Source organism: Odocoileus virginianus, chromosome 17, assembly GCF_023699985.2.
Source record: "Odocoileus virginianus isolate 20LAN1187 ecotype Illinois chromosome 17, Ovbor_1.2, whole genome shotgun sequence".
In the NCBI taxonomy this organism is placed as follows: Eukaryota; Metazoa; Chordata; class Mammalia; order Artiodactyla; family Cervidae; genus Odocoileus; species Odocoileus virginianus.
This window is the reverse complement of record NC_069690.1, coordinates 16,893,093-16,920,789: the sequence shown is the minus strand read 5'-3', so window position 1 is coordinate 16,920,789 and position 27,697 is coordinate 16,893,093. Positions and strand designations below refer to the sequence as shown.

Below are 27,697 nucleotides of genomic sequence, written 5' to 3'. Positions count from 1 at the left end.
TTTTTTTTTTTTTGGAAACAGCTTTATTGAAATGTAAATTCACATACCATAGGATTCACCTATTTCAGTTCAGTTGCCGCTCAGTCGTGTCCGACTCTTTGTGACCCCATGGATTGCAGCACACCAGGCCTCCTTGTCCATCACCAACTCCCGGAGTCCACCCAAACCCACGTCCATTGAGTCAGTGATGCCATTCAACCATCTCATCTTCTGTCGTCCCCTTCTCCTCCTGCCCTCAGTCTTTCCAAGCATCAGGGTCTTTTCAAATGAGTCAGCTCTTCGCAATTCACCTATTTAAAATATGTAATTGATAGCTTTTAGTATATTCGTGGAGTTGTGCAACCTTCACCATAGTCAATTTTAGAACATTTTCATTACCCTAAAAAGAAAACCCACATGTGTGAGCTCTAGCTCTCCACTCTACCAGCCTCCCCCAGCCCTGTTGTTGTTTAGTCGCTCAGTCATGTTAGACTGTTTGTAACTCCATGGACTATAGCCTGCCAGGCTCCTCTGTCCATGGGATTTCCCAGGGGGTTGCCATTTCCTACTCCAGGAGATCTTCCCGACTCATGGGTGGAACTGGTGTCTGCTGCTTGGCAGGTGGATTCTTTACCGCTGAATGGCCAGGGAAGCCCTCCCCTTGCCCTAGGCAACCACTAATCTACTGTCAGATTTGCCTGTTCTTGACATTTCACACAGATGGAATCATACAATATGTGGTCTTTTATAGAGACTCCCTTCATTTAGCATTAGGTTTTTAAGGATCATTCATGTTGTAGCATGTATCAGTACTTCATTTCTTTTTATTGCCAAGTAATATTCCACTGTATGGATATACCGCATTTCACTTATTTATTCATCAGCTGATGGACAGTTCTTTCCACTTTTTGGCTAGTATGAATAATGCTGCTATGAACATTCATGTACAACGTTTTATGTGAATCTACGTTTCCAATTTTCTTGGGTAATTTCTAGGAGTGGAACTGCCGAGTCATATAGTAACTCTATGTTTAATTTTTTGAGAAATTTTTCCAAAGTAGCTGCACCATTTTACATTCTCACCAGCAGTGTATGAGGGTTCTCCACATCCTCACCAATGTTTGTTATTATCTGTCTTTTTTGATCATAGCCATCTTAATGGGTACAAGATAATATCTCATTGTGATTTCGATTTGCATTTCCTTGATGGCTAGTGATATTGTGTGTCTTCTGATGTACTTACTGGCCAGTTGCACATCTTCTTGGTAGAAATGTTTATTCAGAGCCCTTTCTTATATTTTGATTATGTTATTTGTTGGGTTTTTTTTTTGAGCTGTAATAGTTCTTTATATAGTCTATATACAAGGCCCTTATTGGGTATATGATCTTTTTTTAAAAAATTGCATTCTTATTTCTTAATATTCTTTTTCATTGTGGTTTATCACCAGAGTATTTTTACAAAAAATTTCTGTGTTTGGATTTTACTCTGCTATTGGGAAGACATATGAGGGTTTTGGGGCTTCTCAGGTGGCACTAGTGGCAAAGAAGCTGCCTGCCAATGCAGGAGATATAAGAGACCCAAATTCGATCCCTGGGTCAGGAAGATCCCCTGCAGGAGGGCATGGCAACCCACTCCAACGTTCTTGACTAGAGAATCCCTTGGACTTTGGAGCCTGGTGGGCTATGATCCATAGCATCGCAAAGAATCATACATGACTGAAGTGACTTAGCATGCATGCAGGAAGGTTTTGAGCAGAAGAGTGATAAGCTTTGACTAAAACTTTTAAAAAGAGACACTCTGGCTGCTACTTGGACAAGAGTGGGGCAGGAGAAGGCAAGAGTAGAAGCAGAGAAACCAGTTAGGAAGCTACTACAATAATCCAAGATCAGGATAATGGTGTTGAAGATGGTTAAAAGTGGTCTGCATGCATTTTGGAAATAGAACCAGTGAGATCTACTGAAGGATTGGACATGGGGTGTGAAAGCCAGAGGGATCAAGAATGATCCACAGGACTTCTCTGGTGGTCCAATGGTTAAGAATCCACCCACCAGTGCAGAAGACACAGGTTCGATCTCTGCTCCAGGAAGGTTCCACGTGCTCTGAAGAACTAAGCCTGTATATCACAACTACTGAGCCAAGTGCTCTGGGGCCCGTGAGCCACAACAAGAGAAGACATCTCAATGAGAAGCTCTTGCAACTAAAGAGAGAGTAGCCTCCTCTCGCGGCAGCTAGAGAAAGCCCAAGGGCAGCCACGAAGACCCAGCACAGCAAAAAATAAGAATGCATCCCAGATTTTTTGCCTTATGCAACTATGAGGTTAGTTTGTCATTTGCTGAGATTGCAAAGATTTAGCTCCCTGAGGGGATGATCATGAGTCCTTTTTCATTTGAGATGCTTATTAGTCATCCATGTAGAGACTGAGAAAGACATTCTCAGAAGTTCTGAGTCTAGAGTTTTGGGGAAAGTTTTGAGCTGGAGTCAGCAGCGTGCAAACTGGTTGAGCAACAGGGCTGGTTGGAATCACCGAGGTGAGGGATGGGGGTGGATGAGAAAAGATGTCTAAGAACTGAGTATTTTAGGTATTTGTTACTGAGTGACACACCACCCTAAAACTTGGTGGCTTGAAATAGCAATTGATTGTGTCTCATAATCCTCTGGGGTCAGGAATTTGAGCAGGTGGTGGCTGCTGCAGGGTACTCCCTGTGACTTCAACTGGGTCATTCCCTCTGCTACATTTTCCTGGGCTGGGCTCGGAGACCCAGAAAGCCTTCACTCACATGTCTCGTGCTTGCTTCCTTGTGGCTTTTCTCTCTGTGAATGTTCCTCATTCAGGAGTCCAGCTCAAGCTTTGTTACAGCATGGCGGCCAACTTCCCCCAAGCAAACGGGGATGCTGCCAGGCCTCTCAAAGCTTAGGCCAGGAACTGCTTGCTATTGGTCAGTTCAAGTCATGCAACCAAAACCAATTCGGTTCAGTTCAGTTCAGTTCAGTTCAGTCGCTCAGTCGTGTCTGACTCTTTGTGACCCCATGGACCGCAGCATGCCAGGCCTCCCTGTCCATCACCAGCTCCCGGAGTTTACTCAAACTCATGTCCATTGAGTCGGTGATGTCATCCAACCATCTCATCCTCTGTCGTCCCCCTCTCCTCCCGCCTTCAATCTTTCCCAGCATCAGGGCCTTTTCCAGTGAGTCAGTTCTTCGCATCAGTTGGCCAAAGTATTGGAGTTTCAGCTTCAGCATCAGTCCTTGGGGAGGGGATAGAGATTGGGCCTCTTTTTTTAAAAAAGTATTTCTTTATTCCGTTTTTTGGCTGTGCTGGGTCTTCATTGTTGCACTCAAGCTTTCTCTAGTAGTGGCGAGCAGGAGTTACTCTAGTGGTGCCCGGGCTCCTCATTCTGGTGCCTTCTCTCGTTGTGGCGCGTGGGCTCTAGAGCGCACCAGCTCAGTAGTTGTGGCTCGTGGACTTAGTTGCTCTGTGGCATGTAGGATCTTAGTCCCTGACTAGAGACTGAGCCTTCGTCCCCTGCATTGCAAGGGGGATTCTTAATCACTGGACCACCCGGGAAATCCCTGGTGTATATCTTAACTGTGGTGGTGGTTACGTGAGCATATATGCTTGTCAAAAAACTGTACTCTTAAAATGAGTTCCATTTATTGCTTACAAATTATACCTCAGTTAAGCTGAATACGTGAAAATTCACAACAAATTGAGAGTCCATTCAAATTCATCATGTTGGCAAAATGTTAGGAAACTGGCAGCATCAAGTGTTGGTGAGGATATGGAGAAAGGAAAACTCTTCTGTGTTATTGTTGGAAGTAAATATTGGGGCAACCACTGCGGAGAGCTAGTAGTGAAATAACTTGGCAGGTTTCAGTAAGTCAAAGATGTACACACTTATGAGCTAGCAGTTCCATTCCTAAGTATGTACTGTGACCTAGAGACAGCTTCACGGATGTATGCCGAGGACGCAAGCTGACTGCAGCAAAAAATTAGAAACGATCTCAATATTTGTCGCCAGGGAAATAAATGGATAACTTTTGGTATAGTCATTTACAAGAGCTGAGTAGATGGATTTATTTCAACATGGATAGAACTAAAAACTACCAGGTTGAGTGACAAAAGTAAGATGTAGAATGAGCTATATTATATGATACCATTTATGTAAATTAAAGCCACATAACACATGTATGTTCATAGCCATGTGTATTGTGTGTGTAAAAGTATAAAAAGTGAGCTAGAAAGATGAACATCAAACTCATGACAGTGATTGACTGTGGGGAATGGAGGAGGGGAAGGGACAGGGTAAATAGTAATTAAAGGGATTTTGACTTTATTAGTAATGTCATATTTTTTAAATAAATTTCCTTTTAAGGAACAATATTGTCAAAATATACTTTTTTGTATTTTTAGTATTTTTCATAGTAAATATTTTAAAAGGAAAGTCTTCTAGTAATCTTTCAAGAAAGTCATTATGAAGAGTGTTGGCCTGAATCTGTCCATACTTCTTACATATGTGCAAATAAACATATATACATGTAGTTTATGTACATCGTATATACACTACATGCAGGTAGCATATGCATATGTATGTGTGTACAATTTTTGCATTAATAGGTTCCTACTGTATATCCTGTCCTACTATTTGGTATTTTTTACACGTAGATATCATGGATATTGTTTCATATTAGTAATATTGATTTAAATTTTCCTTAAACAATTCTGTGATATTTTGTTGTGTGGACGTGCCATGATTTATTTATTTATTTAACCCATTATCATTGATGGACATTTAAATAATTTTTTTTTTACTAATATAAGCAACACAGTAGTAAAACATCTTTTGACATATGTATTTGCATAGTAATGCAGTTACTTTCTCAGATGGATTCTGAGATGTGAAATTGTGGGTCAGAGCAAAACAGTCAGTGTTTTAATAAATAAGATCAAGTTTCCCTCTAGAGAAGACTGTCCGTTAGAACTTTTCTCAGTGATGGAAATGTTCTATGTCTGCATCTGTCCAGCACTCTAACCACTAGCCACAGAGGGCTGCTGAGAACCGAAATGTGAGTATGTGTGCCAAGGAACTAAAGTATCTTAAAAAAAAATATTTACTTATTTATTTGGCTGTGATGGGTCTTAGTTGCAGCACTCGGGATCTTTGGTCTTCGTTGTGGCGTGCAGGAACTCCAGGCAGCTATGGGATCTAGATCCCTGACCAGAGGTCAAACCTGAGCCCCTTGCCTTGGAAGCACCGAGTCTTAGCCACTGGACCACCAGGGAAGTCCCTGAAGTCCTAACTTTAATTCATTTTAATTTTAGTATCTACATGTGACTACAGCTACAGCTACTATGGGACTAGATTGCTGTATCATTTTTCTTCCTCTCATCAGTTATGGAAGGAAGCATTTGTTTTCCCTCTGCCTTCTTAGCATCAGGGAGTGCTCAGACTGTGTTCAGACCCTGAGACCAGAGTAGAGTGTGGGAAGGCATGCTCTGAGGCCCCCACTCCTGCTTTTACTTGTTTATCTGTTTCATTTGATTGGCTTCCATGGATATTCATTATAAAAAAAATTTTTTTTTGATTGCACAGCATGAAGGATCTTAGTTCCCTGACCAGGAACTGAACCCGTGCCCCCTACAGTGGAAGCATGGAGTCCTAACCACTGGACCGCTAAGGGAAATCCTAATGATTTATTTTAGAAAAAGTTCTATGGCTGAAAAGCTTGAAAAGTTCTAAGTTACGGTCTTTCCAAGCCCCCTTCCAGCTCAGAGAAGCCCACTGATTAAGCAGGATTGGTGGGATGGCTGGATACAGAGAGTGGTAGAATATCTGTGGACCTTGATATTACGGCAAGAACATTAAAAACCCATGTGGAGTTCCGAATTGGTCATGTTTGCCTTAAGGCTCGCCGACGAAGGTGATGAGAAGTCACTCCACTGATTGTAGGCATCCTGAGTATCCGATTCCTCTCTTTTAGGGTAAAGACCCCAAAGCTGTCATCAGCATCAAGGACTTGAATGCCACCTTCCAGACAGAGAAGATTGGGAACCCCCACGGGCTGCAGATTACCTACCGGAGAGATGGCCACGTTCGGAACCTGTTTGTGTACCACGAGAATGGGAAGGTGAGAGGATGGCGTTGCCACTCCAGCCTCCAGCTCAGTAGCCCCGAACCTTGCAGGCCCAGCTCCCTGACTCCCTGGCGCAACAGGCTCTTGAGATTCGCTGCCGCTGTTCGCTTTAATCTGTTGTCACTTTCTGTTTTTGGCCACACTGCGTGGCTTGTGGGATCTTAGTTCCCCAACCAGGGATCAAACCCGGGCCCTCGGCAGTGAAAGCACTGAGTCTTAACCAACGAACCGTCAGGGAAGTCCCTGTTGTCACTTCTGGTCGCAGACAGAGTAGAAGTTAAGGCAGAGCGCAATCTGGGAGAGGAACCTGGCGGGGACCGGGGGTGTGTCTGGATGGTGCATAGCCACCCAAGGGCATCCGGTTAGCAGACAGGACTATGCCCAGAGGTGGCAAATCGGGTGCAGCCAGAGATTCCAAATAAGAGAGGAGGGATGACTCGAAGCTCAAACAGTGCATCCCACGGCCTCCCTTCTCAGTGTGGTCCGGCACCAACTGCAGGAGCATCACCTGGGCGCTTGTTAGAACTGGTGTCTCGGGCCCACCCTGGACCTGCTGAGTTAGAAGCTGCATTTTCACAGGATCCCCAGGTGATACTCAGGCACACTGAAGTTTGAGACGCTCTATCAAAGGTCCAGGAAGTCAGCTCCATCAGAGAAGAGCAGGCCAATAGTACAGCTGCAAAGACAAAAGCCGGCTCTAAATGGTAGGGTCATGTGACTGGGCAAAGGTCAGAGATGCTAAGTGGAGGTGAGGAGGTGCCGAGGTGGGGGCTGACGTTCTGTGAGTTGCTATTAATTCTGTGGCTGGGCACTTTTCTTGGTGATCACTATACATCATTCCTTTTCTTTAAAAAATAATTAATTAATTAATTTGGCTGCACTGTGCAGCATGTGGGATCTTTGTTCCCTGACCAAAGATGGAACCATTGGCAGCGTGGAGTCTTAATCACTGGACTTCCAGGGAAGTCTTGTACATCAGTTCTTAATCTTCAAAACAACCCTGGAAATGTTTTATCCCCATGTTACTGAGGCATGGGACTTCCCTGGTGGCTCAGCGGTAAAGAATCCACCGGCAATACAGGAGTCACAGGAGATGAAAGTTCAGTCCATGGGTCAGGAAGATCCCCTGGAGGAAGCCATGGCAACCCACTCCAGTATTGTTGCCTGGAGAATCCCATGGACAGAGGAACCTGGCGGGCCACGGTCCATAGAGTTGCAAAGGGTTGCACACAACTGAAGCGACTTAGTACACACGCACTGAGGCATGGGCGTGTTAAGTAATTTGCTCAGAGTCATGTGGCCGATGGTTCCTGAACCCTGCACCTGTCTGACACCCCGTGCGCCTCTGCTGGAGGGAAGACCCTTGACAGCAGGAGTCAGAAGCTAGATACAGGGACTGGATCTTCCCAAGAGGCCCCAGCACTGGGATACTGACCATGGATCGTCCTCCCAGCAGGCTTCATGCTCTCTGCACAGTCTGGGCTGACGTCCCGGCGTGGCCTGAAGAGCTGGGGTTTGGAGTCAGAAGCTGGGACCCTGCTCCTGCCACTCCTGTTGTGTTACTAGGGCAGGTCCCTTCCCCTCCTAAGCCTGCTTGTGTATGGTTGATAATACCCACTTCCCGGAGGGGTCTTGAGGATTGAGAGACTGTGAACCATGAATGTGAATGCATCTCATTACTGTGAAGTGCATTATAAACATTAGTTGTCACTGTTGTTATTTGTTCATGACTGTGGCAGCAGCAGAAGACAAGCTCTTGAGAGCCGTTTCTGATATTTCTGCGGTCAGGATGTCACTCTTTCCGTAAATCCTTACGGCGCACCTCCCTGCAATGTGCACAGTACTGGGGTATGTAGTGAATGAGGCAGAGCCATGAGTGGGCTTCTAGGATCTCATAGTCCTGGGAAAGAGACAGATGGGGAAATAGGCCCTGAAGATACTATGTGATGATGCTGGTGGAGGCCGTGCTAGAGACACACACAGGAGACATATAAGTGACCTAGTCTGGGGGAGGCGTGGGGGTTGGGGTAGGAGGGGGCAATCTAAAAGGTTTTCCAAAGAAGGAGGTTCTACTTAAGAATTGTGTGAATATGCTGAGAAGGAGAACACTCAAACCAGCTTAAAAGGGTCATGAGTGGAAAAGAAACAGGGGTATTTATTTCAAGGGACAGAAGCATGGTTAGACCTCCTGAGAGATTAGAATTAGGAACTGTGGTGTGTGTGATTCTGTGTGTGTTTGGAGAGAGAGAGAATACACTCTTAACAGGAACACATTGTTCTATAAAACCAGGAGTGCAAGTGACATCTCGCTTCTTTGTTTCTCTAAATGCAAGGATCTCATTCCCCAAACTGCCAAGAAGTCTAGTGCCACTCATTTTTCTCAGCTCCCTCCATTGGCTTTAGCAGAATCTTGGGACTGGTGCAGTCCAGGAGACATGGAGGAGATCCCTGGCTCTCAGTCCATGGCGGGCTCACTGCTGCAGCCCCAGTCCACTGACTGGATACCAGTGGCTACCTCTCCACGCCCATCGCTGCTAAAGGACTTTTGCTGAGGTGCCCACGATCTCAGACACTTATGGTACCCGACTCCCTCCCACTGGCTCAGCTGTAGAGCCTCTGACAACCTGGTTCTGGCCAGTCTCCTCTCCCTGGTGATGCCCCAGCTTCTCCCTTAGATGGGCATAAATGGGGGGCTACAAAGTCACGCCTGCAGGAGCCAGGTGGGCAAATTAAAAGTAAAGTGGACAGCCTTAAGTCTGTGGCAAACAGGAACACAGGTATAGAGAACTGAAACAGCAAACAAACCTGTATGCAGGTTGGATTTGTGACCGGAAGAGTCTATCCAAAGTGAAGGCCTAGGTGGGTCTTCCGTGGGGATGATCCCCTTCCCTTAGTGCCTGAAACCCTATAAGGTTCTTAATGCCCTGGTCAAGAGAGCTTAGGAATACTGAACTAGTAAAGCTTGACCTAAAACAGAGAAAAGGCACTGATGTTTCATACCTTTGAAACCAAATTCAAATGAATGTCTCAATCACTGTATTACATCCAGTGCAGCGCAGCAGCTATTTGAACAGGTCTTTCCTCTCCTCAATCCCATACTCCTGTGAGATAGAAACTGATAAGCCCTGTTCAGCCTCTGTATTGGTCCAGCCCTCATCCAGTTTCTGTGGCCAAGAAGGGGTAGGATCATAGCAGCAAGTGTGACTGCAACTGTGGATGGGTGGTGCGTGGCTGAGAATGGGTGGGGCATTTTTCGTAGAATCAGGGTTTGGGTGGAGCAAAAATCTATTCCGTCTAAACTCACTCTCAGGATGAATAGAATGTTCTAGATAAAAGGTGTATCAAGGGTGAGGGCAGAGAGGTGGGTGAGGCAGAGTGTTCCAAGAGAAGGGAGGAACATGGGAGCAGTGATTGCAAATGATTTTGTATGGAAAGAGCTCAGAGAGCAAAGTGAAAGTGACGGTGTTAGTTGCTCCGTCCTGTCCCACTCTTTGTGACCCCGCGGACTGTAGCCCTCTAGGCTCCTCTGTCCGTGGGATTCTCCAGGCAAGAAGACTGCAGTGGGTTGCCATATTCTTCTCCAGGGGAATCTTCCCGACCCAGGGATCGAACCTGGGTCTCCTGCATCGCAGGCAGATTCTTTACTGTCTGAGCTGTCGGGGAAGTCCAGAGGGCAAAGTAAGTCATACTAAAGAACTTAAGACTCTCCCTGAGGGTAGTGGAGAGGACTCTAAGCTAGACTCGGTTAGATTTGCAATTTGAAAATCACTCTGGCTCCCGTAAGGACTGAATGAAGAGTGGCAGAGCAGAGGCAGAACCAGCTGGAATAAGGGGTTCAGCAGGTAAGAGGTGATGGTAGACACTGCTGAGGGAGGCACTCTCCCAGAGGGACACAGGAGGTCCACGCCAGCTTCAGCCTAAGTTGCACTCCAGGTGATGAGCATCTGCATTGATGGAGCATCCCCAGGTGTACCTGCCCCCACCTGAAAGCCGATCTTTGATATCTGACGACCTTTGCTCCTCAACGTGTCTCCCAATGACCAGCAACTCATCGTCTGTGAACTTGTTAGGAATGCAGAATCTCAGGCCCAACCCCAAACCCACTGAATTCAAATCTGCATTTTAACGAGATCCTCGGATGATGCATACACACAGCAGCAAGTGCCAAACACTGTGCTGGGCCCCTGCATAGCTCCTGTGCGGTTGGCCTTGGTCCTTTCCCATGGCCCTGGGGATATGTTTCCCACTTGCTCAGGTGACACCCTGGGCTCTGGCACCATCCTTCCAGGTGCCTGGGGTCAGCCTGAGTAGGACTGGGGGGTGTGCATGTGTCCAAACCTGAAGATCCAGCTGGCTGCCTGCTACCAGCCTCAGCTGCCCGCCCCCGCCACCCCACCCCCACCCCAGGCTCCCAGCCTGCACTCAGTCTCATTGACTGTCTGTCTGTCCTTTGCATGTCTCTCTGCAGGAGATAGTGGACTGGTTCAACGCCCTTCGTGCAGCCCGTCTCCAATACCTTAAAATGGCCCTTCCTGAGCTCCCAGAGTCTGAGGTGAGCTAAATGCAGACCCCGACTTCCACGGCTCCTGTCTGCCACCTCCTGTGCTCCTGGTTGGCTGACCTCAAACACACGCAGAGGCCAGACTCGGTTTGACTGCAGGAAAGACCTTGAGCCTTGGGGTTGGGGACCTCAGCAGGAAACCAAAAGCTTTCTCCTGGGGAGGCTGGGGGTTATGGGCTCACTGTTGGCAAGGCAGTCTCCAAAAAGCAGATCAGACTCTCCCCCTTGGGATACGTCACTCACAATGTCAAAAGGCTCAGGATTTGGGCATCTCTTTCTGACTTCTTCTCCCACTGAAATGCACAAATGGTCCCTCACATACTGCTTACAACGTGCTTCTGAACCTGCTTTATCTTGTCGCCCCTCTTATCTAATCGTCCTTTGCTGCCAGCAGTTAGGTGAGGTGATTATTCCCATTCCAGTGATTAGAAACCGAGTCCCAGGAAGGTCAAGTGCATAACCGAAGGTGTTCTTCCCACTTGAACACCCCCCACTTTGCCCTTTCCTGGTCTGCTTTAAGGAAGGCGGTGGGATCTTTCTCATTGTCATTCTAACAGGAAGAGTCTGCCTTTCAGGGTCAAGGTGACAGTGAGCCTGAGAACTTCATTTCCGTTGTCTTCAGAGGTTGGGGCATCCATGTATATCCCTCAGGCTCGGCTGGGGAAGCTGTAGAGTGTGGGCCGGAGGGTGTGAGCCGGGAGGCTGGGGCCCTAGTGGATGCTCTGTTGCTGACTTGCCGTGTGCCCACTGCAGGTGGAGTTGCCTCTGTGCGCATCTGTTCCCACATCTGTAAGATGCGCTTGTTCTGGGCCATCTCCAGGGTCTCTTCTAACTCTGAGGTGCTGTACTCTGGGCCCTGTGTTAGGCCTGCTCTGGAAGGGTTTTGTAAGAGATAGGGGCTGGAAAGACCATGTTAATCTTGTGACTTTTCTTTTTTGGCCATACCACATAGCCTGTGGGGTATTATTTCCCTGATTAGGGATGGGACCTGTGCCCCCTGCAGCAGAAGTGCAGAGTCTAAACCATTGGACCACCAGGGAAGTCCCATTCCTGGGACTTTCTTATTCCCAACTGTTAGACCCTTCTTAAACCCTAAGTGCTCCTTAATTCCCCAGTTTGCAGGGACTGAAGTGTCCGGGATAGGGGTCCATTCCAGACCTAGGGGTGCACTGGGATGGCAGGTCTCTATGAGTTCCTCCAGCCAGGCCTGGCTCAGGGCCCTCCCCGTCTGCAGAGTCAGCACCCATAGCGGGCGAATGCCCACTTGCATGGGTGTGGCACTGGGGTTGCTGACTGCTGCCTGGAAAGACTGGAGGACAAATTGCAGATGCCCTGCCTCATTGTCTGGGCAGCTCTCCGACTCGGCTGACCCGTGCGGGGGAAACTGGGCTTTGGTCAACATCCTCAATATCCTCTTCCTCCCTCATCCACTATCGTTACCCCTTATCCACCCCTAGTTTCCTCCCCGCCTGCCTCTCTCCCCGTCTTTCCTCCCCCCATGTCTACATAGGGTGTGATGTTCTGAGCAACCACCCAAGTCTGGTTCAAGCTCAGGGACCCAGTGCCAGAAACCTGGGGGACCCCAGTGGGACTGTGGTCCTGTGCAAAGAAACACATGGACCCAAAGGCAGGGAAGCTGATGTGTTACGAAGGGCAAGTGACCTCACCTCTCCGAGCCCCAGTCTACTCATCTGTCACCACTGGGACTGTCCCTGCCTCGAGGGCTACATGTGTCCAGTGAGCCAAGGCATCTAAGGTGCAGTGCATAGTACCCCATCCCCAGCCTCTTTCTCCTTCTCATGGCCTAGATTCACCCTGCTCAGGTTTCAGTTCAGACGACTGAGCAATTAGGACTCTTTTGTCTTTGCTCCAAATGAAGGAATTAAAGCCTCCAGAATGCATTTTAGCGAAAGGGGAGTGGTGTCCTTTATATTTTTGGTTTCTTGCTCACAACTTTCTCCCTTCAGACTTCCCATTCCTACTCCCAAACCTTACATCCCGTTTGCACCTGCTCTTGACCCAGACTCTGTTCTCATCTGAAGCTCTAGACTTGCCAGTTTGACACCCTGGAACATAGGAGGCCAGTGTCAATCCCTGGAAGCTTCTCTGAATGTAGGACGGTCTTGCGGATCACATAATGCAGTATCCTTATTACACAGAAGGAAACAGGCCCAGAGAGGCCTAAGGTCTTACCAAGGTAACACAGCTGGTTGAGGTCAGACCTGGAGCTAGAACTCAAGTCTCCTGACTCCTAGTCCAGAGCTTTCTCTACTTAATCAATCCTGCCATCGCCTCCTATGGCCCTGGCTCAGAATCCCCACCAATGCCCAGGTCTTGGCCAAGGGTCTGATCAGAAGGTTCTGGCATATTTATACTTGAGCATCATACAGTAGCAGTAGAGATATCACTAGGGTCTGGCTGGTGTCTGTCGGCTCTAGGTAGTGAAAGTTCCTCATCCTACCAGCGACATGTCTTTGGGAAAATCCTCAGTGACTTTGCTGAGGTCTTGTTTCTTTATGCAGACCATGAAAATGATAACATCCACCTCACAGGGTGGTTGAGAATTACGTGCAGAGCCTGACATGCAGTCAGTAAGTCAGTTCAGTCACTCTCATGTCCAACTCTTTGCGACCCCATGGACTGCAGCATGTCAGGTTTCCCTGTCCATCACCTACTCCCGGAGCTTGCTCAAACTCATGTCCATCGAGTCGGTGATGCCATCCAACTGATGACCCACAGTAGATACCCACCCTGATACCAGGAGGGTCTCCCCAGAGCCTGACCTGTGTCCTCCTCCTAGAATTGCTGAAGGAACCCTTAAACTAAGTCTTTATACCAAGACTCAGCTGTGCTGGTTAGCTCTGCAGACATCTGGGGTGCTGTTGTTGGGCTCTGTCGAAATGTTAGCGTTGTATCCATACCAAATATAACCATGTGCACACATCCTTCCCCATTGCAAACTTCCCCCTTTGTCGGGGAGCCCAAGTTCGCTGGGGAAGCTCAGCCTCCTGGGGTGGGAGGCAGGGGGTCAGTGTGTGTCTCTCTTCCCGCAGCTTGTGCCCCTCATCACCAGGAACTATCTCAAACAAGGCTTCATGGAAAAGACCGGTCCAAAGGTACATCCCATGTTCCTGGGGCGGACTTTCATGGCCTCAGTCCCAGTGGGCAATGGGGCCAAAGTGGGGAGGTGGGAAAATGGGGAACCAGGGGCAGGGAGGAGGGAGGAAGCAGAAGTAAATGGACTTTTGTGAGTTCCGGGGGTGAAGGACCAAATGGAGATGGGGTGGCTGGCGGGTGGTTCAGCCTCACTGCAGGCGCTTCTTCCTGCAACTGGGCATCTTCTTCTTGATCAGCATCGCCATCAGTGGCTCTTGTCTTTACACCATGTAACTGACCCTGTTCTTGGGAAAGCACAGTTGAAAAGCACAGCTTCTTTGGGGGGCAGCTCTTGAACACTTGTGTGCTCCAAGCTGGGGCCCTACCAGGACCGTTCAAGTGAGGCAGGAGTAGTGATTGGTCTGAGAGAACTCACCTCGGTACCTATGCTTGGAGGCCAGTGAGGCCCCTGCTGCCCCAGGACATCTCAGACCCAGCCTGGATGCTGGTGGGGTGAGGCTCCAAGCCAGAAGATGGAGATGGTGGGGGGTTGTGCTGGAGGGGTGGTGCAGGGAAGCAGGGAAGGGAGGAGGAGAAGGAAGAAGGAAGAAGCAAGCAGATGTGTGTGTGCTCAGTCTTGTCTGACTCTTTACAACACCATGGACTGTATAGCCTGCCAGGCTCCTCTGTCCATGCGATTTTCCAGGCAAGAATACTGGACTGGGGTGTCATTTCCTTCTCCCAGAGAAAAGCAGAGGAACTCCCTAAAAGAAAAAAGAAAAAATCCCAAAGCAACGGCTTTTCGATGCTTTTTTTTTTTAAGGTGTAATATGCTGACGCGATGTTTGTTAAGATGACAGTGAAAGTGTTAGGCATCATGGTAAAGGAAGCCTCAGATGCCTGGGTTTATAAAGGGTTGCAGGTTTTCGTCCTTCACCAGCTGGTGGCACCGCCCCTGTGGTTCTTAGGGGGACTTTCCTTCCCCTGACCTAGGTTAGAATTTGGCCAAGGCCAGGGCTTTCAGAAGTGCTGAGCAGTAGCCACTTCTGATTTCCCAGCTTCCTTTTTCTGAGATGTCTTGTCCACAGCCTAAGAAAGAGGAAAATGCTTCTTCCAATGCACCTAGGTGGTGGCTGGAGGCTGCAAGGGAAAGCTGGGGTGGAGGCGGGTGTTTGGAGCCATCAGAGGTTGACGCCCAGGGGTGGGGGGAGCGCTGGGGTGTCCGGCTGCCAAGCCAGGAACTGGCCAGCTCTCTTGTCCTGGCCCAGGCTGGCCGTGTGCCCCCCTGGCCTGGCCAAGCCTGATACGAAGTTCCCTCTTCTGCAGCAGAGAGAACCTTTCAAGAAGAGGTGGTTTGCTCTGGATCCCCAGGAGCGCAGGCTGCTTTATTACAAGAACCCGCTGGTAAGAGTCACAGATCTCCCCTCCGCTGAGCACCAGAGGTGGAGGTGGGGTCAGAGCTGGTCGGGGAACATGGGGATCCGACAGGGCTGGAGAGACCCAGCGAGAGACACCCCTCCATCATTGGTTGTCTCTAAGTCATCCTTGTGCATGAAACTGTGCTCTTCCTCACCTTCAGGAAGTCCTTCACGTGTGTCCAGAAGCTGCCAGTGTAGCCAGGAGAGGGGTTCCCATCCTCTAGTCTCCAGGGCTCCCTTCCAACATGGAGGCCGTGGAGAGTCACGGTTGGGAGTAAGAGCTCTAGAACTCGACTGTCTGGGCTCGGGGACCAGCCCTGCCACTTTTAGGGGTGCACCCGTGGCATTTGGGCAGACCACTCAGTTCTCTCCTTGCCCGAGTCTCCTCAATCGGGAGATGACTTAATAACACTGCCATCTTCAGAGGTTGCCCTGAGGATTATTCTATGAGTTAGTATACATAAAGCACTTGAATTCTTAGTGCAGAGTTCAGTTCAGTTGCTCAGTCATGTCCGACTCTTTGCGACCCCAGGGACTGCAGCATGCTAGGCCTCCCTGTCCATTGCCAACTCCCAGAGTTAGCTCTCCATAAACACTGAGTATGGGACTTCCCACGTGGTGCTAGTGGTAAAGAACCCATCTACCAATGCCGGGGGCCTAAGAGATGCAGGTTCGATCCCTGGGTTGGGAAGATTTCCTAGAGAAGGGCATGGCAACTCACTCCAGTATTCTTGCCTGGAGAATCCCATGAACAGAGGAATCTGGCAGGCTACCGTCCATGGGGTCACAAAGAGTTGAACATGGCTGAAGTCACTTAGCATGCACACACGCAAACATTAAGTGTCATTTAAACACATGTTGTTTAGTTGCTAAGTCGTGTCTGACTCTTTGTGACCCCATGGACTGTGGCCCGCCAGGCTCCTCTGTTCATGGGAGTCCCCAGGCAAGGATATGGAGTGGTTTGTGGTGCCCTCCTCCAGGGGATCTTCCTGACCCAGGGATCCAACCGACCTCTTCTGCTTTGCAGGTGGGTTCTTTGCCACTGAGCCACCAGAGAAGCTCATTTAAACAGAGGCTGTGTGTAATTTCCTTTATAGTTTGAGCCTTTTAAATTCTGGGGTCCACCTAGCTGAAATCCCCAGCTGAGGCCCCCACCCAACACACACACAACACAACACACAAACACAGAGACACACACACCTCTTACTCAGATGGACCTGGGGGCTCTCAGGCCTGCAGGTGGCCCTCTGCCCCAGGTGTGGCCTCTGATGACCTCTGTCCTCTCTTTTCAGGATGCCTTCGAGCTGGGCCAGGTGTTTCTCGGGAGCAACGAACAGGGGTACCAGGTATTCGAAGACCTGCCCAAGGGCATCCGAGGGAACCGCTGGAAAGCTGGCCTCACCATCGTCACCCCCCACCGGAGGTTCGTCTTCACCTGCCCCAGCGAGAAGGAGCAGCGTGAATGGCTGGAGAGTTTCCGGGAGGTCCTCTCCAGCCCTTTGACCCCCCTCAACCTCCTTGGTAAGATACAGGGCCCTGCGTGTGTTCCTTTGGCCAAGGAGAGGAGGCAGAAAGGGGCTTCTTCACTTGGGTTCAGCTGTGAGTCCTGAAACAGGGTCATGGCTCCTGACTGCCCTCTTTCCCTTTTTTTCTCTTCCGGCCAAAGAGAAGTTCAGACGGTGCACATTATTGCCCAAAGACCCTCTCTGTCCACATTAAGTTCCTCTACCGGGAGGCTTCCACTAGTGGCATCCAGATGAGCTCCGTCTTGGCAGAGCTGGCGCTTTTGTTGCTGTTGTTGAGTCTCTAAGTTGTGCCTGACTCTTCTGCGATCCCGTGAACTATAGCCCCGCCAGGCTCCTCTGTCCATGGGATTTCCCAGGCAAGAGTACTGGAGTGGGTTGCCATCTCCTCCTCCGGGGAATCTTCCCAACTCAGGGATCGAACCCACATCTCCTGCACTGGCAAGCGGATTCTTTACCAGTGACCCACCAGGGAAGCCCGAACTGTCGCTTAGGTCCCATGTTCTACCCTGCTCCCTCCCAGGAGCCGAGCAGCCTCTCTCTCCCTCCGCTCCCTGCCCCGAGCCCCTTTTCCCGTGAGAAATCCTCGGCCTGTTAGGAAGGTCACACCCGCGGGCAGCTCCTGGGATTCTGGGTTCCTCCCCACTCGTAGAGGGAAGGCTATTTTTAGGGTGCTGCTCTTCTCTGGGCCCTGCTCTGTCTGCTCCTCCCCTTTGCCCCAGATGTGTCTCAAGCAGGCTTCCCCATCTGCAGACAGCCTCGTGGAAGGAGGGGAGACATTCTGAGCAGGAAACTTCTGGCCCAGGGCCTTCTGGCTCCTGGGACACCAAGGAGAAGTTCCGAGTTTGGAAAAGTACAAGCTGAGTAGGTGACCCCATGCGGCCCCTGGGGAGAAACCCTGGTGCCCTTTGAGTCTGACCAGGATAAACACAGACTTGCTTCTCTCTCCAAAAATCCCAAAGCTGAAGGGCCTCTGTAATGGGCTGGGAAGTTGTTAATGAAGAACATTAGCTGGTGCTCTTCCCCCCACTCCGCCGGCCCGGGGGCCTGTGCTTCTGAGTCGCTGCTGCTGTTTCTGTTTCTGCTGTCTCTCCTCTGCTGTGTGTGTGTCCCCTTCATCTACCACTTTTGGTCTGTTTTTTTATTCCGTTTCCCTCTGTCATTGTTCCCCTCTCCTCCAGCTGTCCCCTGCCGCCGGCAGGACTGCGCTGGCACAGCGACGCCCCCAGCCCTCTTTTTGTCCCCTCTGTAGCTGTGTCAACAGAGGGTGACTGCAGCCACAGGTGACCCCCTGGCCACCCAGCGCACCTGGTGGAAAGGAGAAGTTACCGCTTCGGCCGCGGGGGCCCTGCAGGAGCGCCCCCCACCCCCAGTCGGCAGCTGTCGCGGGCAGTGAACTCTGCCAAGACCAGAGCTTTGGCCTTTACCTGCCGGCTCCCTGGGCCTCCCCGCTGCCCTAGGGGTCTGGGGAGCTGGTAAATGTCCTCGGGGCTCAGGACACCGGAAATGAAAGCACTGCAATGGGAAGGCACCCGTGGCATCAGCCAAGCTTGCTGAGAAAACAGAAAACAACAAAAAGTTTAATCTGAATCCAACCATGAGGAAACAATCAGACAAGTCCACATTAGAGAAATTCTGCAAAACGACTGGCTAGACACTTCAAGACTGCCAGTATCATGAAAGATCAAGTAGTCTGGAGACTGTTCTACATTAGATAAGACTAAAGAGACATAGCCACAAAATGCAATTCATGATTCTTGATTAGATCTTGGATTTTAAAAGCAACAGTTTTTGAGATGTAATCAAGATAACTGGGAAAGTTCCAATATGGATGTATATTAGCTAGTAGTATTGTAGGATTGTGATATTGTGCTTTAGTTGTGTAAGAGGATGCTCTTGTTCTTAGGGATACATTCTGAAGTGTTCAGGGATAAAATATAATATGTCTACAACTGACTTAAATGGTTCAGCAAAATATAAATATCTGTACATACAGAGTATCTACTTAGATATACTGTGTGTATTTATGAAAAAGAAGGTCTGTGTACACACACACTCAGGGGGAGAGAGAGAAAGTGGACCACTGTGCAAAGTGTTAGCAACTTCATCTAGATGAAGTATACCTGGATGCTTATTGTCCAATTCATGAAAATTTCCTATAGGCCTGAAAGTTTTTGAATTTAAAAGTTGGGGGGAGATTACTTTAAAAGTATCCACTTTTCACTCTTCAAAAGTAGTGGGTTTTCCCCTTGAATTGAAAATGTTCCTGGGAGACTTCTACCTTTGTGCACATCTTAGAAGATATAAAAGTATAGCTAATACAAAAGAACAAACAACCCCCTCCCCCCAAAGCACAATGTTCCCATCCACACACTCTGGAAGGAAAGAAGGAGGGCAGGACGACAACTCAGCTGGACCCCAGGGAGAGAGCTATCCAGCCTGAATACCGTGTCTGGCCCTGACACTAATGCACGTGTGTGTGCTCAATCACATCCGACTCTTTGCGACCCCATGGACTGTATCCCCCCAGGCTCCTCCGTCCATGGGATTTTCCAGGCAAGAATACTGGCTGCTAATGAGACTGTTGGAAAACTCACTTTCCCAACTCTCTGCCTTGGTTTTTCTTTCAAATGAGGAAGTTGTAGCAACTGCTGAACTGTTGGAAGCAACAGCTATTTCTGAGCACCTCCCAGGTGCCAGACTCTGCTCGGGCAGGAACCAGATGATGTGGTCCCCGCGGTCACAGACTTCAGCCCGCTGGACGACAGCCCTAACAGAGGGCAGGACAATGAGGCAAGTGTTCAGAAAGGGGAAGTGCGGGCTGTAGCAACCGGGTTCACCCTGAGCGGGAGGAGGGAGCCTCCTTCTTCTCCAGAAAGTGACGTCTAAGTTGAAACCTTAAACTGTTCAGAGGTTAGTCAAAGGGAAGAGGGCCAGGAAAACACTCTAGGGTAAGGGAGGAAAGTGTTCAAAGGCTCCCAGATGGGCAAGAGGAACGGAAAGAAATCGCGGGTGGATGCAATGTTAGAGAAATAGGTCAAGGCTCTATGATTCTTTATTCCTTTGAGTGACGTGGAGAAAGACATTGTTTTCATTTCAGTGGAGACCCAGAGGGTTGGGAGAGTCTTTAAGAGAGTCTCTGGTTTTTCATGGGATTTTCCTTTGATCCACCGATCAGAGGACAAGCAACGTCATCAAGCTGTCTTTCCTGAGGCTTCCTGACTGCCCGGATGAAGACACGGTTGCTTCCTCTCTGGCTCCTAAAGCACCTTGGAATTGTGTTTCAGCACCTGCTGGGCTGTATGTATATTAAGGGTCATGTTACTTGCCTGCCTTTTTTTTTTAACCACTCTGTTACACTCTGCTAAGTTCTGAGAATGAGAGAATCAATAAAGGAACTTGTGGTCCAGAGAGGAAGAAAGAGAAGAAAACAGGCAATTTGGGATTCTTCGGAGCCCCTCGGAGGGGCCGAGAACAGATATAAGAGATGGAGACTTCCTTGGTGGTTCAGTGGTTAAGAATCGCCTGCCAGTGCAGAGGACATGGTTCAATCTCTGGTCTGGGAAGATTCCACATGCCACAGGGCGACTAAGCCCGCTTGCCGCAACTAAGACCTGATGCAGCCAAGTAAATAAATATTTAAAAAAGAACACTTTAGTCAAGATGGTGGGACACAGGTACACCCATGGCTGATTCATGTCAATGTATGGCAAAAACCACCACAATATTGTAAAGTAATTAGCCTCCAATTAAAATAATTAATTTGTTTTAAAAAGAAAACACTTTATTAAAGAGAAGAAGCTTGGCCAACTTTTTTTTTTTTTGCAGCAGCAGAGTCTGGCAAATCTTTATTTTTTACTGTAGCTTTTATATTCTAAGTTAGTACATTTTTAAAAGGGAAGACAGTTTAATATTACATCAGCTTATCCTTCATGAAACCAGGGTGTTTTCTGCATACTTCTTTGTGAGAGTCTTGTACATTATCTTCTGGCCTTGGGGCCTATTGACATTTTATGACCTAGGTGAATGCAAGAGCTTGGCAAACTTTAAGTAGAATAAATGCAAAGAAAGTCACACTCAGGTACATTACTGCCAATCTGCTGAAAACCAAAGATAAAGATTTTGAAGGCAGCCAGTGAAAAATGATACATTACATACAAGGAAATACTGTTTCTTTTCAGAAACAAAGGAGGTCAGAAGACAGTGAAAATAAACCTTTAAAGCTCTGAAAGAAAAAAAAAATCAGGGATAGGACATATGTGTACTTATGGTGATTCATGTTGATGTTTGGCAGAAACCCAACACAATAATTGTAAAGCAATTATCCTTCGATTAAAAATAAATAAATTTTAAAAAGTAAAAATAAGATTAAAAAAGAAATTAATTTCTAAGGGAAAAAAATCAAATTAGAATGCTAGAGAAAACATCTTTCAAGAATAAAGGATATGTAAGTAGATATTGGGGCTTTCCCTGTGGCTCAGATGGCAAAGAATCTGCCTGCATTGTAGGATCCCTGGATTCAATCCCTGGGTCGAGAAGATTCCCTGGAGAAAGGAACGGCTACCCACTCCAGTATTCTTGCCTGGAGAATTCCAGATATATATATCTGGAATACACAAATCTGGAATTCTATATAGATAACAAACCAAAAAATCTTTAGAAAAGAAGGCAAAATGTCACTGAATTGAACACCAAAAAATGATTAAAATGGTAAACTTCCTGTTGATATTTTATCACAATAAAAAATGCATGAAGGTAGATTTTTATTTTTAAAAGGCAAACAAAAAGTATTTCCCATAAAGATAAGCATAAATTTCTGACAGAACTGCAGTATAAGAAATACTAAAGAAAGTTCTTTGAGGTAGAAGGAAATGATACCAGACAGAAACTCTGATCTGATCTATAAAGTGTAATAGAAATGGTAAAGATATAAGTAAATAAAAGGCTGTCTATTTAAAGCAAGAATTACATGTGTTACGGTTGATAGCATCTATAGAGGTAATGTATATGACAACTACCTCATGGAGGCCTGGAGGGGAAGTAAATACAACTATACACTTCAAGTTTCTTGTATTTTATATGAAGGGATACAAAATGAAGTCTAAGTCGATTGTGAGAAGTCAGGGATGTATAGTGTAATTCTTAATGACTCATTAGCATGTAGTACAAAGAGGTATAGCTAAAAAGCTAACAAGGAAATTAAAACAGAATTTTTAAAAGCATTTGATTAACCCAGAAGAAGGCAGGACAAGAAGGACAAAATGAATTAAAAAAATAGATGGGATAAATTGAAAATAAAGAGCAAAAGGGAGACCTGGTCATATCAATAATTAATGCACTCAATATTAGTGGATTAAACATTTACATTAAAGTACACAATTGTCAGAGAACATAAGGAAGCATGACCCAATTGCATGCTGTTAAAAAGACATTTTAGGGTACATCCCTGGTGACCCAGTGCTTAGGACTCTGCCCCTCTCCTACAGGGGGCACAGGTTCAATCCCTGGTCAGGAGAAGATCCTGCATGTCACAAGATCTGACTCTTCCTCCATAAAAGGGCATTTTAAGACATAGATAAGTTGAAGTAACAAGTATGTAAAAATATACACCATGCAGACAGTAACAATAAAATGGCTGGAGAGGCTATACTGAGATCAGATAGAGTACTTTTTTCAAGTTAAGGAGTTAACACCAGAAATAAAGAGTAATGTTTCATAACTATAAAAGGTGTAATTCATTAAAAGACATAATGGATCATAGATGTGTCATGTGCCTAAAAATACAGCCCCAAAGTACATGCAGCAAAAATGGGCAAAATTTAAGGGAAAAATAGACACATTAATATAATCATTGATCAAAAAAAGAAATCACATGGGAAATTAGATTTATAACTGAATGATAATAAAAGTTTCAAAATTGAAATGATGTAGCTAAAGCATTAATTAAAGGGAAAGGCATAAGAATCAATGGCCTACATAGACAACTCGTATTTAGCCTTCCCAGGTGATGCAATGGTAAAGAATCCACCTGCCAATGCAGGAGATGAAAGAGATGGTAGGTTCAATCCCTGGGTCAGGAAGATTCCCTGGAGGGAGGACACAGCAACCCACTCCAGTATACTTGCTTGGGACATTTCGTGGACAGAGGATCCTGGCAGGCTACAGTCCATGGGGTCACAAAGAGCCAGAAATGACTTGAGTGAATGAACACACACACAGATAACAGATCCTACTGTATAGCACAGGGAGCTATATTCAATATCATGGGATAAACCATAATGGAAAAGAATATAAAAAAGAATGTATATATGACTGAGTCACTTTCTGTACAGTAGAAATTAACTCACTATTGTAAATTACACCTAAATTGGAAAAGAAGAATCAATGGCCTACAGCCGTACTGCCCAATATGGTGACAATAGCCACATGTTTTCATTGAGCATTGAAATGTGATTAACGTAACTGAGGAAATGAATTTTTAATTTTACTTCATTTTATCTAATTTTACAATTAAATAAAATTTATTTTTTGCCGTGCCACCTGGTATGAAGGATCTTAGTTCCCCAACCAAAAATCAAGCCCATGCCCCCTGCAGTGGAAGCATGGAATCTTAACCACTGGACTACCAGGAGAGTCCCTAGATTTAAATAATTTAAATTTAAAATAAGAAACTGGAGCAGTGTAAAACATTGTTACTTCAGACACATCGTAGTAGCTTTGGTAAGACATATTTTAATTTAGCCATTGCATTGCATAAGATATCTATTATTTTAGTTGTGGAAAAAAGTAAGAACTAAATTTTACAAAAAGTGAAGTATCTTCAATTAAGCTGCCAAATGATTACCTGGAGAACATGAGATTTTTTTTTCTAATACTGTCAGAGATCAACTGATTCAAAATTTGAAAAAACTGTAGACTTTTTTTTGTTTGTTTTAGTTTTAAGTGAGTTATGTGATACTAGACTAACAATGAATAATATGGGTAAGTTTTATTTCAAAGGACTTTTACATTTATGAGGAAATGTCAACACACAGCTTAAAAAGTCGTGTTGTAGATATTTTTGAATCTTTTACATCTGTAAGAAAAGAATTTCAGTTAGATATGGAAAACCCAATCTTTATTGTGACAGAGGGTTCCTTTAGCTATGTTAGGTCAAAAATTCAAATGTTGAAATTTTAAAATAAGGTTCTGATGATTCTCATGACTTTGTTCCATTGTATGACACAAAGTAAAAATATTTATGTTCAGTTTTTTGAAGCAGACTATGAAAACTGTCATGGATACAATTGTTAAAATTGCTCAGCGTGTATGTGAAAATGCTATGAAGCACTGCCAACTTATAGAACTGTTGAAAGATATGGAAGACAATTCAGTGGGCTCGTATTTTTTTAGTTGAGTTTTGAACAAGTTTTACAATTATTTAATGTACTGTTCATTTCAACTCAAGATTTTCTTGAAACTAAAGGAGTGCTTGCAAAATAGTCAATAATCGAAGGCCTAAGGCAGTGTGATTATGTTTTCTCACTCATGTCACACTGCATATGAATGAGCTAATTTTGAAGCTCTAAGAAAAGGTTAATATGTGACTTAGCTAAGCAGTTACAAGAATTTATGTTGAGATGAAAACATTTAATAATACAAATCAGTAATAATTTTTAAAACACTTTCTATTTTGTATTGGGGTATATAGCCAATTAACAATGTTGGGATGGTTTCAGGTCAACAGCAAAGGGCCTCAGCTATACATATACATGTTTCCATTCTCCCCCAAACTCCCCTCATATCCAGGCTACCCCATAACATCGAGCCAAGTTTCATGTGCTATACAGTAGGTCCTTGTTGGTATTAATGACAATTTTATACACTTTTCTAACATGAATCAATATACAGAACACTTGAATTATAACCAGTAGTAATATAAATTGTCCAAAAAGCTGTAAGAGGAATTTGCAGGACACTGTATTGATACTGAACTTGCTCTGAAATTTATATAGTCTCCCTTTAAAATAATACTAGTTTACACTAGAGTTCGCAAATTTATTCAACTTGGAGAGGCACAGTTTTCAAACTAATATGCTCTTCTTTAAAGTTAAAGCAACTGGAGAAGGAAACAGCAACCCACTCTAGTATTCTACCCTTGCTTGGGAAATCCCATGGATATAGGAGCTGGGTGGGCTATAGTTCATGGGGTCAAAAAGAGCAGCTGAGTAGCTTTCACTTCACCTCCATATATACATAACTTTAATATCATACCCATTGAGCAAAATAAGTTTCACAAAGGTGTTTCAGATCTTATTTAATCTAAGTTAGACCTTTTGTATCCAGAACAACAACAATGTTCAAAATTTCACAGGTGTTTTATTATTGTATTAGTCCAATATTAAACATTTAAAATGCCTGTTCATAAGACTTGTTTTTGATAAGTTTATCTTTAGTGTATTATTTTCCAGATAAATACAATACATAAAAAAAAATAAAATAAAGTTAAAGCAATTATCCCCAGAAGATGAAACAGTTTTGTCAATGCAAATGTGATATTAAATGGTTCGTTTTCTTATTGTTTTGAAAGTTTTTTTTCTGGATTCTGGATACAAGTCCTTAGAGATATAGGATTTGCAAACATTTTCTTCCAGTCCATAACTTTTCATTCTTTTAACAGTGCCAGTAAAGTCTTCAATCAAGGCATTGAGGTCAGGGTTTGTGATTTCCTTCATTTAATGCAGATTTTTGTTGGTGACAAAGTTTGGCATTAAAAATAGGGTGTTTGGCTTATATTTGGGTGTTCTGCATTCCTATAGAGTGGAAATATGGGTGATGTATGTTTGGTGAAAATTAATTAAGGCAAAACTAACCAGGAGTCAGGAGGCCAGAAGCAGGAAGCTCTATCAGGTACACACAACTCCATGTCAATACAGACCCCTATAGGAAGAGATGTACCTTGCATCACCAGCAGGAAATGACACTGCTTTATTTCTGCCAGCAGGGGGCAGAAAGATTTTTTTTCCTTGCCTGGCAACAGCTGAGCCAATAAAAAGCCTGTGTACTTCAAACCCTTCCAGTGGACCTTTTGTTTCTAGAAGTCTATCCCAACTTCCCCTCCTTCTCTGTAATAAAAGAGTTTCCTGTCCTTTGCATAACTGGAGTTGTATGTGGTTCACCATAGTTCCCTGTCCTGAATTGCAATTCTTTGCTGCTCCCAAATAAACCCCTTTTGCTGGTAAAATAACTGGCTGTTTTATTATTTTAGGTTAGCAGTTTACTGACGTTTCCCCTGACAAAATATGCTTTGTCCCTGAAGTGAGAACAAAACAAAGGAGTCCTGACAGAATATATTAATGGCGGTTGCATACAAACTCAAGACCCTTGTCCTTTCCCATCTGACTTAGCATTAGAGCTCAGCATTACAGGGATGTATATTAACATATCCACTCGAATTTAACAACGATGTCAGACTCTCTGATAGAAGATGAGTTTGATCTGACCAACTGGTTTAACTAAGAGAACTGGCACAGCCAATTAGATTGTGTGGCATATATTTTACCTGTACTGAATGAGCTAAATTCGCAGCTCCAAACTTTCAAAGGACATACATTTCAAGTATTTAAGATACAAGTATCTTTCCAAAAAATTCGATTAACAAAGGTCTATATAAATGATCAATATTCTAATTCTCCTAGGCCTTTCTGAGTATATCAGGTTAAACAAAGTGCCTCTAAGTAAAAGAGTAACTGGTATAATTGATAGTTATACCAGTTATACTGGGTTCAGTCCCTGGTTCAGGAAGATCCCCTGGACAAGGGAATGGCAACCCACTCCACTAGTCTTGCCTGGAGAATTCCGTGGACAGAGGAGCTTGGTGGGCTACAGTCCATGGGGTTGCAAAGAGTTGGACATAACTGAGCAACTTTCACATTTTTTTCAAAGTCTTTTTAGCCTACCTCCCAGAAAATGAGAAAGTGGTTAATTCCAATAACTTTTGCAACACAGGTGGTTTCAAATTCTTTGCTTTCAACAACAACAAAAAAGGAAAATCTAATCAAGTTGTCAGCTGAGAGGTTATTAAAAATAATGTCTGGTGGTGGATCACTATGCGATTTTTTTCACATATAGATAGTGCAGACTTTGATGAGCAGCGCTAAAGAGTATTTCTTGTCATTTCCAGCATTGGAAGTAGCCACAAATTTATATTATCTGGTACCTATTTTGATCCCAGGCAATATGGGGTGAAATAAAATATAGGACATTTTTAGTTCATTTCAACAGATAACAGAGATAAGCGTCCTGGTGTCTACCATTCAGGTATTGCTGTGTAAGCCTGAAAGTTCATTTACCTCTTGGGGACTTTGCTCTTCCAGCTCTTATATATTATGTGTTTGTCAGGCACATAAGACTAGAATAAGAGAGGAGGAAGAGAGAAAGCCCCACCAGGGCCAGGTGTGCTCAGTCAAGAAAACAGAAAACTCAGTTATTTTCATCCTGAAGTCTAGCAGGTAATGCGCTTTCAGCCAGCAGGGAGCAGTAAGGAAACAGTGGCACAATTCTGCATTGTAATAACAATTTTAAAAGTCTAAGGGTCACCTGACTTTGGCTACACGTTAGAATCATCTGTGTGTGTGTGCTCAGTTGTGTCCGACCCTTTGCAGCCCCATGGCCTGTAGTCCACCAGGTTCCTCTGTCCATGGAGTTTTCCAGGCAAGAATACAGGATCAAACCGGTGTCTCTTGCATCTCCTGTATTGGCAGGTGGATTCTTTACCACTAGTGCCACCTGAGAAGCCCCAGAATCATCTGGGCTAGGTTTTAAAAACTACCCATGCTGGGTTTGCACCCTAGACAAAGAAATCAGACTTTAAAGCGCTTGCCAGCTACCTGCACCCAGTCTTCTTCAATCCCTCACTGCTTGATGGAGTAACTGAATGACACCTAGTGGGCACATCTCAGAAAACAAGTTCTTGAATCCTCGCCTTTTTCTTCTCCAGAGAGTTGTC

At 45.6% G+C, this 27,697-nt stretch overlaps 1 protein-coding gene across 4 annotated transcripts in view; it reads left to right on the top strand.

Moving 5' to 3' along the window:
* Positions 1-25,847, top strand: part of ADAP2 (ArfGAP with dual PH domains 2) — a 35,263-nt gene extending 9,416 nt beyond the window's left edge. For 2 of the 4 annotated variants that reach the window (XM_070478720.1, XM_070478723.1), the window contains 6 exons: positions 5,960-6,106; positions 10,581-10,664; positions 13,727-13,789; positions 15,096-15,173; positions 16,480-16,708; positions 16,854-17,956. In XM_070478720.1, coding sequence (XP_070334821.1) covers positions 5,960-6,106; positions 10,581-10,664; positions 13,727-13,789; positions 15,096-15,173; positions 16,480-16,708; positions 16,854-16,906 — 654 coding nt within the window. In that variant the 3' untranslated portion in view covers positions 16,907-17,956. The other 2 variants (XM_020898487.2, XM_070478722.1) reach the window with 2 other exon arrangements.
* The last annotated feature ends 1,850 nt before the right edge of the window (positions 25,848-27,697 follow it).